We start from the raw sequence: 10,983 nt of genomic DNA, 5'->3' as shown, positions 1-10,983 counted from the left end.
GAGGGGCGCCCGGAGAGTCGCATCTATTGGCAGCTTTGTTATTGATCAGAAGCTGCTGGGCCGCCAACTTGGCAGCGAGGCAGGCTTCGCGCGACCCTGGAGTTCTCGCCTCTGTCCTGCCCCCCAAACTGACAGGTGCTCCCTGCAACTTGCTGGTGACTTCTCGCGGCTCTCCCGGCTGCCCCGCGTCCCCACCCCCTCTTTCCTCCCTCGCCTTCACCCCCACCCCCACCACTTCGGCACAGCTTAGGATTTGTTTAAACCTTGGGAAACTGGTTCAGGTCCAGGTTTTGCTTTGATCCTTTTCAAAAACTGGAGACACAGAAGAGGGCTCTAGGAAAAAGTTTTGGATGGGATTATGTGGAAACTACCCTGCGATTCTCTGCTGCCAGAGCAGGCTCGACGCTTCCACCCCAGTGCAGCCTTCCCCTGGCGGTGGTGAAAGAGACTCGGGAGTCGCTGCTTGCAAAGTGCCCGCCGTGAGTGAGCTCTCGACCCCGTCAGCCAAATGCTCCTGTTCGGGCTTCTCCTGCTGACATCTGCCCTGGCCGGCCAGAGACACGGGACTCAGGCTGAGTCCAACCTGAGTAGTAAATTCCAGCTCTCCAGCAACAAGGAACAGAACGGTGAGTCTTCCCACCCCTTTCTCCCCCCTTCTTGTTTCTCGCTGTGCGTGTTACGTTGGCATTGTGAGTTGCTGTTCAGGTCCACCAGCCTGCAGGGCCACCACCATCTCTATCCAAGCTGAGGCGCGCTGCTTTCACTGGCTTGGGCTTTGGGGAGTTACGTGTAGTTTGCAACTTCTGGCGTTGCCCTGAGCTCCCGCAGGGCACCGTGGGTGCCCTGCAGCCTTTACTAGAGAAAGGACATTCTGGGAGCAATTGTGAACGTCAGTGCAAACGCACACTGTAGGACTTCTCGTTGCCTGCCTTTTAAGCTCAAGAACTCCCTTCAAAAACGGATTTAAAAGTGAATGGCCCTTGGCATGTTCGACTTTACTTAGATTTTTTTTTTAATTGAGGGGGTTGCTACAGGAAATGTTTCAGCTGTGTTAATTGACGCACTGTAGGTGGAAAGGCATCAGTTAATCAGTACGGAGATAGGAATACAGATGTCAAGAGACCATGTGGAATTTTTTTATAGGGAATATGAAAAAAAAGTATTTTTCTTGTACTTTTTTTTTTTTTAATGTGCCTTTGTATTCTGAAGCCTTTACCTTTCTGGTGCTGTGTTTTTATATGTGTTAGTGAATGACTGCTATTTTTGTGTGTGCTGGAAACGACTTAATCCTGCATAGGAAATGAGAATTACTTTCAGCTTTCAAGTGTACCTGAAATGTTTAGAAAACTCTCAGATGCAAGTTCCCTTGGGCTGGGATTGCACAAAGCTGGAGAAAGGCTCCTTTCATAAAGCCAGGGCAGCTTCAGGGTGTGTAATTTGCTTAGCCTCTGAACCCCATATGATTTACATCATTCAATTTCTAAACTCCTTTTCTCTTGATCTACCATTATGAAGTCATTTTTGAGAAAACTTTGTAAATAGGAATTTCATACTGCACATGAAACCACAATGTTAATGTAGGCCATCTAAAATATCGGAATATTAAATACTCTGTTTACAAGTGGTGAATCTTAATGTTATTTGAAAAGAAATGTACATGTTTTTACTGTTCCGGGCGCCATTGATTCAGAATGCAAGAAATCTGTCATTTCATGAGCCAGGCGAAGTGAATACAGGCAACTTACCTAGAAAATCAGAATGGTGTGGGTTCTATTTTCAAGTCATAATAACTTATTCTTTATGAAGCGGGATGTTTCAGAGTTTCAACCTTGAACTTAAACTCTCTGTGAAGTTTTCACCTTTAAGACATTACAGTAAGTTAAGTACAAGAGTAGAGAAAATGAGGATTCCTGGGATTTGTGTATGGGGAATTGTATACACAGCAATGCATGGTATCCCATTTATCAGTCAAAATTCATGTATATGCTTCTTACCACTTGCTAATAGGATGGCGCATGGCACCTGCAAGCTGCTTGAGCTGCTGATCAAAGGGCAGCCTAGGGATCTATCTCTAATCACAGGAGCTGTGGAGGCTGGGGGAAAGTGATCAAAGGAGCCACAGCACCAGCTGTACCTGGGAAGGAAACAGATCAGACCAACCTTTGTTCTTTCTCATGTAAAATAAGTGTCCAGGTCAAAATACTACTTAGTAGACAAGCATCTCCAAAATGACCATGCATGACATTCCTGGTTTCTGTCTGCGTTTCCCTGTTCCCATCCCCTATCATTTCTCCTACAGCTGTTTTATCAAGCCTGCCCTGGCATCTGTCATCTTCATGATTTCCTTGGCTACTGGTGTCTCATTGTCCTCTCCTTGTTGTTCCTTCTTTCTTATGATCCACATAGCACCATTCTTTTGCAGCGGCCCCAGCGCTCACATGTGGTCATTGGTCACTTTACAGCACAGGTTCACACCCTCTGGGAAGAGGTGAGTTTATTGAACCAACACACACACGTTCTGTTGCCATCAGAGGCTGGGCCATTTCCATTCCTAAGATTCATGATGTTAAAAATAGCCTGGTTGTTTCCTAATCTGTGGGCAGAGGATTGGGCTATGTTTAGCTCTTGGGAGGGTTGGCAGCAGGAAGAAAATAGAGGTAGAGGAACTACTCACCTTGCAGTTTTTTTAGTATAAGGCAAAGTTGAATTTATCAGCACTAGGGGGCAATATAGAGCTATTTTCTTGCACATGCTCAGGTTGATTTTTATGTTTCAAGGCTCCAACATTTGAGGATAACAGGTAGGTGCTGAAGAGGATTCTTCTGGAATGTGAGCATATTTGCTGTAACAACTTCTCTTCTTACTTTTTTTGACCCTCTAATTTTCTATCCCCTCTCATGTTTATGTTTTGCCTTCATTTTGAGTTACAATTGATTTTGGGTTGCCCTCATGCTCTTCTCCATTGAGATTGTTGCCTGCAAGTACACAATGCCCTGTGGATGCTACATAGACAATGTCATTAACCAGTTCAGCATTGCATCATTTTGTGAAAGGTCTTCTACGTGCTAAATCTGAAATATCCGAATTGATTTATTGTGACTGGAGGAGTTCACTTCGATCTCAAGGCCCCCTCCCCAATGACTCTCTTTCTTAGAATATTCCAAAGTCTTCAGTGGTGTTGACTCAATCAAATCCCCTGCTCTGCTCAGTTTCAATATTAACTTGGTGTCTTAAGAGGTGTTATTAACGGAAATTGATCTCTAGAGCCAAACTTAGTTTCCAGGGAACAGTGTTATTTACTCTATTACTTCCTAATTTTTAAGTTAATACCTTTGCTTTACAACTTATGCCACTTTATTGTTAATAATTTTACTCTCCAATATTTTAAATTATCTCTGTGTCATTCATTCTTAAGCCAATTTTTAACCCTGAAGTCTCACATAAAAACTAGCACCCCCAGGTTTAATGTAAGGAAGGAGATAAATGACAAGAAAACTGACTTATGAAGGATTTCTGGTCCATGCTTTCTGTATGACTCTGGGAGAAAAAATTACTATTTTCTATGTTTATTTGATTTTAAGGAGAATGCCTGCTAGAAATAACTACATTCTGGGATGGCACATCAGAGGCATAGCAGGAATCACAGTTGCCTAGAGCTCAAGTAGACACCACTCACTCCAGTTGGTGGAGGAGTCTTCATCTATCCTACTTCATTGCTGAATGATTTTAAATTAACTATAAGCCTGAAACTCACTTCTTAGTGTTCTCATTTTCAGTGGACATGTGGCATAGGCCTCTGTTAGCCGAGGTTATCCTCATGAACATCATATTTTTTATGTACTCTTTTCCTCAAGCACTTTGTGGCCTATGCGGCCATATACTTTTGGGACAAATAGTCCCCTGAATATATGTCTCTTGAGTTTATGGCTTTTCTGGCTCCTTTTTTTTTAATGCCAGCATTCTCCTGCGTCCACTTACTGCTTGTGGGCCTTGTGTAACAAAACTATACCCTCCCCCTCCCCCCAGACACACATACACACTGCTTTTAGGTGGCAGCTTCAAAGCATTATTGAAAAACAGATCATCACAGTTCTTAAAATAGTGCCCAGAAGTAAATAGGCTGTCGGAGGACTAAAAGGGGCTTTCCTCTGGGTTTGTCTATAAGTTGTAGTTCATGACCTTTGTAGACATTCATTTTTGTTGTTTATAGACTTTTTCTTAAACTTCCTCCTGGTTCTCTGCTCTGTTTGAGACAGCTGAGGAAGTTGAATAAGTAAAGTGGCATTATGTAATGGTGAATATTTTTCTTCACAAAAGGTGACAAGGCCTCATTCTATGTTAGGGTAACTTTTTTCTCCCCTACGCACTGTTACTGTGCACATGTAACCACGTATACTTTGTATTTACCTCTAATGGTATTCAGAAAATATAAAGATCTGTAGGAAGATTCACTAACGTCAGTAGTAGATCCTTTGTTAAATAATTGTAAATAGATAGTAGGATCCGGTCTTCGAAGGTATCATTCTGTAGGCTTCTGTCTCAGACACAGCTGCCATGCTCTCTGTCTACTCTTATTTTATCTTCCCTAAAACATACTTCTGAAGTAACTTTCTGTTTTCTACTGCCTGAATTTTTAACTTTTGTAGTGCTAAAATTCTGTATGATCTACAAACTAGCACGCTCTTTGTGGAAACAGATTTTTTTTTTCAAAGATTTATTTATTTATGCATACAGAACTGGGGTACAGGCCAGAGATGCAGAGGGTGAAAAGATTCACCAGGGACAGAGTGGGGAGTAGAACAGGCAGATTGACGAAGTACATTGCTGAGGGCGGGTCAGGAGAGGTCTGCCACACCATGTGGATCTCCTCTGGGGCAGGCGGGATCGAACTCATGTATAGTTGGCTTAAGCTTTTTAGTGCAGTGCTTTAACCCGCTGCACCACCAGGAAGGGCCGGAAACAGATTTTTAATGATAATGTAATATGTAGTAAGTAAGAAATAATTGAAGGATGGCTTCCACAATGTGATGTGCATTGCACTGCTGCCTCCCTCGCGAATTGTTTCTCATGCCAGTAAGATGTTCCCCACTAGTTTCTCTTTGTGGCAACCAAATTGGTAGAGGCCTTGGTATAAGTCCTTGCATGTACTAATTTTGATATTTCTGATGGTTGTACCCAAAAGCATTATACATAGTCTGAATATCTCTACAGATGGCATGCAATTTTTATTTTATTCATTTACTAGTCCTGTGTATTTTTTTCTCTCCCACTGCTCCAACTGTGCTTTTTTTTTAAATCAGCGTCCCCATTCCTCTCTACTGCAGACAACTCTAGCGGTTGATTTTCAGTTGGTGTGCACCAGCTCTACCATACTAATTATTAAAATAGTGGAATATTCCAAGTGTTTGGGGAAGGAACTGGTGCCACCCCTCCAGGACAAATGAATTCTCTAGGAAACAGAAGGTACGGGGGTAGTGCTTGGCACCTCAGGATTGCCGGGCTCCTACCTGACTGACCAGTATGCCCATCGCCCTGATTCTTAAACGTGCTGACACTGTTAGCTGGGGACCAGCAGCTTATATTGCAGTTCAAACTGCCGTCTCTTCTCCCTGCTACTTGCACCACAGGCCAACGCATGACTTAGAGGACCTGAGGTCAGGAAGAAGGTGGCTTCTTCCAGATCTCCTTCTTGCCACTCTTTTTTTTTTCTCCTGCTCTCCAAGGGTTGGTGCATGGGAGATGAACGGGAGAAGGGTACAGACACCCATAGTTGGTTGTTTCTGCTTCTCTGAACAACTCTAGGCCCTTCCTGTCTTCTAGAATACATGGCTAACCTTCCCGACCATATCTTCCCAACCAGAGTCTCAACTAGCCACTCCTCACGATCACATCAAAGTGAGTTGGCTGTCTAGCATCTGCCACTCTTGAGATTGTACTTCTTGTTAATTAGTTAAGTATGAAGCTACCCCAGTCACCACTAGCATACAGTGTAAGTTCCTTGAGAGCATGGACCTTGTTTGACTTGCTCTCCACAAGAGCCCTCGACCCAGAACTCGACGACTGTAGATAGTGTTTGTCTGATGAATAATTGTGGTATGATTCTGGTGCTTTACTAGAATAGTGTTGGCAAGAATAGCAAGCCCCTTGCAGTATATCTTTTTGTTCTTAGGTCAGCCACATTGTTTTGACTTTTCTCACAGAAAGAGTCTTGTTTGTTGATTGTGATTGAGGGGTGGGATATCAGAGAACTATCTTATAATCTTGATAAATATAGCAGGTTCCAAGGAGAGGCCGCACCAAGCACAGGGGTGGGTTTTACCAGCACGATGCTAATTCTCTGAAATGTGGATTGCTCCCCATGCTCTTGTGTATTCTGGAACAGAGTTCTCATGTCAGGTGGATCAGGCATTCTTAGGAATGGTGTAATTTGAATGGCCGGTTTGCCTGTTAGATCAGCTTTTGGCTCATGTAACTCACTCAGGCTACAAATCAGCAGTAAATATGGTGTGTGGAATGCTAGGACTGGAAGGAGCCCAAGAGCCTATCCTCACTGACGTGTAACGTGAGGCTGAGGAGACTGAAGTGACTGTCCAGGTCACTGTGAATGTTGAGTAGAACAGTGTTGCAGTGTAGTGATGGAATTTCCTTATGTGAGAACCAATTTGGCAAATGGAATTCTATTTTTGAAATATCTATGCTTTGTATGAAAACATTTCTTTACAATTTAGTTGTTTTATGTTAGGGCTGTGAGGAGAGGTGGGATACCTTTGATGCTCAAACATGGTTTAAAAGAACATGAAGGAAAACAATCTCAGAAGAATCATATTAATTAAATACCACAGATGATCTGTTATGGATCTGTTGGAATAGAAATCTGATAATTTGGCAAATGACTTGGAATGCTAACATTTAAATTGTTACTGTTCATGTTGGGATTTTATTTGAGTTGGTCTACCACGTCCATAGATGAACAATGTTTATTTCAATATTTGGGTTTATTAACTAATGATAATAAGAAGAATAGTTAAAATTGGAATACTTGATTCTACAAGGGAGGTTTTTTAAAAAACTAATAAATGCCACAGAAATAAATAAACTCAATGAGCTCTAAAAAGCACAACCTGCTATTGTTTTGAAATATCTTTAATGAGTAGCTTTAACTTTTATTATATTACCTAGACTCTTCCACTTGGAGATTCAAATGTCTCTTTAAAGTCATGAGCATTAGGAAATAAATGTTTAGCTTGGGCTTGATTGGTTCACCTAAAAGAGGATTAGTTTAACATTTTTTTGAACATTTTTGTTTGCAAACTTCCTAAACCTGAGAACAAAACAGCTAGGCATTAGAAGGATGAGTTATACTGATTACATTTATCTTGGAATTGGAAGTCAAGTTATTAGAGTGATTTTTTTTTTTTTTTTGGTAGCATTTTTTTTTTCTGACACCTTTTACTTCATGAGACTAGACTTTGAATTGGGTATAGGAGTTTTATCTGTTACCTGATTTCACACTAGACTTCATGTGGCATCTTGAAGTAGCTCTTTCCAGGACTCTTGTCTGAGCAATCTTTTTCCTGGACATTTGCCTGTTTCTAAACCAAGCTATCTTTGCAGGTTGGCTCTACGCATTTCGCTTTCTTGCTGTTATATTTAATTCCTATTTTTTTCTTTCAAAGGATTTTTCGGTACTTGATCTTTACCCTATCGACTCGTAAATGACCCATATTTCAATCCACGGATAGACGTGTGTATTGCAGAGGACTGGAAACCAAGTAGCTGGACACATTGATGGTGAGCGCAAGGGCAGAGATATCTGTGTACACTGAAAAGAAACCAGCTAGGGTTAGCAGGGCCCCAGTTGGGGTTCCTGGATGGGTAGACTTTGGGGGTGGCTGGTTGGGTCTAAAGAGTTCCTGGGAGGTCTTTTATTTTTTTATTTCTCTATTTTTTATTCCTTTATATAGCTTACATCGCTATTCATTTTTGTACAATTTTTGGTGATGGTTCACGGGTGACTTGGTAGTGGAAATTTTATGGGGCCACACCGGCGAGGAGAACACATCCTGGGGGTGTTACCAGTGACTGGCTGAAGTGCCTGTTCGGCCTCCTCCTTGGGTTCAGTGTTCACAGACAGTGTGCAGTTCATCTTTATAGCCACCCCAGGTATTAGCAAACCATCCAGGCTTCTCTGGCTCAGTAGCTTAGCCGAGGTCCTGCAGCTGGTCAGCGGTTAGACCCGGGTCTGACTCCAAGCCAGCACTCAGAGCCACGTGCCTCTTCCTTATGAGTTAAACCGTCTAAAGTTTTATTAGAAGATTGTTTTTATTTGGCAAATATTTATGAGCATGTGCTCTTGGCTAAGCTCTGCTCTGGATGTCATGTCCACAAAGAATATGATGCAGAATCTGTCCTTGAGAAGTTCTTTCCAGGAAGGACGGCAGGTCCTGCTTTCACTTCAAGTCTGTCTGGTCTGTGCTTGAAGAGCACAGAGGGCTTCCCTTCAAATGTGCTGTGTAGACTGAGCACTCACTGTTGATTGACTAACTGGTTGATTCTACCTGGAAAAGAGGGACAAGGAGAAAATTTTCCAGAGAGGAGGTGAAAGGCAAATGGTTTGGTGAAAGAGGGAGAGGATCTGAGAGTGAAATGAAAGAAAGGTTCGGGACAGAGGGCATGGAGGCCAAAAGGACAGAGACACAGCACGTCATATCCAGTGAGAGACAAGGAGGATATAGTGTTGAGTGTGAGGCAGGGAAGCATGTGGAGAGGCGTCCTGGGTGTGCGAGTACTGAGAGTCCCTGATGCTGTTTGTGGTGAGTTGGCAATTAGTAAGCATCACAAGGAAGGGTTCTCTCTGTTTTGGACTTAGTCAAAAGCCCTTCTTTTCTAAACAGCTCTAGAGTAGTAGGTTCTGCTTTGGTGTGTAGCCTTAGCTACTTATTGTTGGAATTTTCTCCCGCCATTAGGCATGTTTGGAAGCTCTGAGCTGATGAGACTGCAGGCTGCACAGCCTCAGCTGCACTCAAGTAAGCTAAGCCTGTGTCCACACTGCTCTGGATTGCCTTCTTTATGTAAACAAAGAGCTCGTTTCACACTTCATTCACAAAATGGATGGCATGCAGAATGAGGCTGGGTGAGGGATCAGGAGATGGTGATAAAAGGGAGCAGCTTCCAGCAGAATGAATTAGTGTAATGAAGCTATTCCACTACAAGAAGCAAAGAAAACAGCCTTAACACTTTCAAGGGGGAAGATTTCACGTTTGGTGGAAAATGAATGCCTTGGAGGTTTCTCTGCATTGAGTAACTGCATCATTTCTCTGGGGAGGTTCATTCTGTTCCCTTGTACACAATGCTGGATATAGTCTGAGGTATTTAAGCATTTGAAATGAATGAGCTGTTCTATAGATGCCATACTTTTTATTATTTTTTTGAAGCTATTCTATTTGCATTCTAGGAAAGCCTTGTTCATGAGTGGGTACTATTTTAAGCTTTTCAGTATTTGCAGGATGGATATAGGCTTCTGTGCTTAAATCTGCCCAGCTGGCCTCTGCACCTGTCTTTTGAGTCACTCCACAGATCACAAACTATTAACAACAGAAGTTGGACTTACGTGGGGTACTTATCTCATGTTTCTGCCAGTTATTTTTGCTGGGTATTTATAAGGACATCTGTCTTTTAAAGAGTCATGTTATTTATCTTTTTTTCCCCTCTTTTCGACTGAGGAATAAATCCTAGCTCCTTTCCCATACTGCCACACACATTCTTCATCTGAGGTGATTAGATATGCAAATTGGGAGTCATTAAAGCATTATAATTTCTGTTCCTATGGCAGTAGGCAATGTTTAAAATCAGTAGACGAAAAAAGAACATTTGCTTAAGTTGTGATTAAGAGGTGCACAAATTAGAAAGAAATATTCTGTTTCTTACTAGAAATTTCGTACTGAATTTGGACAAAGGAAGTAAGTGGTGCTCATTTCTGACTTATCAGATTGTAAATGTGAGATCTGATTTACCTGTCTGGGTACAAATGACTTCAGAAGTCAGGTAAAACACAAAACATTCAGCATTTTCAAAGTGTTCTGTGGAAGTAACTTAGGACACCATTCTAGAATGTGATATGCCAGCAGATCACCCATTCAAAGGACAGACAGATACATGAGCACTTCAGGAACATGGAAAAGTCTGATGGGGCTTGTCTGAAAAGCGGAGCTCCAGATCTGGAACCCGAGAAGGGCAGTCTTGGAGGCAGAGACATTTTGTGCTGGAAACATGCTGATGTTGTAGGTAAGAAAAGGGTTTTGGGGGGCTGTTTCCAAATAAATAACCACCATGTCTCTTTAATATGCATTTTGTTATTGCCTTTACTTTTATGTATAACGAAACGCCTTCTGTTTCTGGAGGTCTACATAAAAGTGAATCCTAGCTACCAAAGACTAGACTTCTTAGCATACCTATCTTTTTATAGTTTCAGATGCATTTTTCTATGTATTATCCATATGTATGGTGGGGGTCAACAGTATCTTCACTTTTTTTGGACTGTTTCTAGAAAACTCAAATCTAGAAAGAGAAGGTGTTTCCCAGGTCAAAAGCTGATCAGAAGATTGAGAGAAGTTGAGCATCTACAGACCAAACTGACACATCTAGCCCTTGAAAAAAAGTTTTTAATCTGTGTTTTCTTGAGAACATCTGCAGATTTGAGGTTTAAAAACATGATTAAGAATGTTAAATTAGGAATTAAACAATCTGTAGGCTTATTTTAAAAAAAAATGTTTTTCTTCATGGTAGAAAATGTATCTTTAATCTGTTCCGATAACTTTTAATAGGCATCAGTTGGGCACCCCATTAAACTAACTGCTTTAAAATGGTTTCCTTTTAGAACTAACATTTACATCCTAGGAAATCAATTAGGATGTCTGGCTTTCACATTTTCCTTGCAATCTTCGTTTGCATTCATTTCAGAATGACCAACCTACCATAGCAAAA

At 41.7% G+C, this 10,983-nt stretch overlaps 1 protein-coding gene across 2 annotated transcripts in view; it reads left to right on the top strand.

The window, feature by feature from the left end:
• The first annotated feature begins 7 nt into the window (after positions 1-7).
• Positions 8-10,983, top strand: part of PDGFC (platelet derived growth factor C) — a 146,917-nt gene continuing 135,941 nt past the window's right edge. For both annotated transcript variants that reach the window (XM_004685349.1, XM_004685350.1), the window contains exon 1: positions 8-626. In XM_004685349.1, the coding sequence (XP_004685406.1) occupies positions 509-626 (118 nt within the window). In that variant the 5' untranslated portion in view covers positions 8-508. The remainder of the gene's footprint in view (positions 627-10,983) is intronic.

This window comes from Condylura cristata, unplaced genomic scaffold (assembly GCF_000260355.1).
Source record: "Condylura cristata isolate star-nosed mole 26May11 unplaced genomic scaffold, ConCri1.0 scaffold00018, whole genome shotgun sequence".
Taxonomy (NCBI): Eukaryota; Metazoa; Chordata; class Mammalia; order Eulipotyphla; family Talpidae; genus Condylura; species Condylura cristata.
The sequence above is the reverse complement of the archived record's forward strand: the minus strand, read 5'-3'. Positions and strand labels throughout refer to the sequence as shown.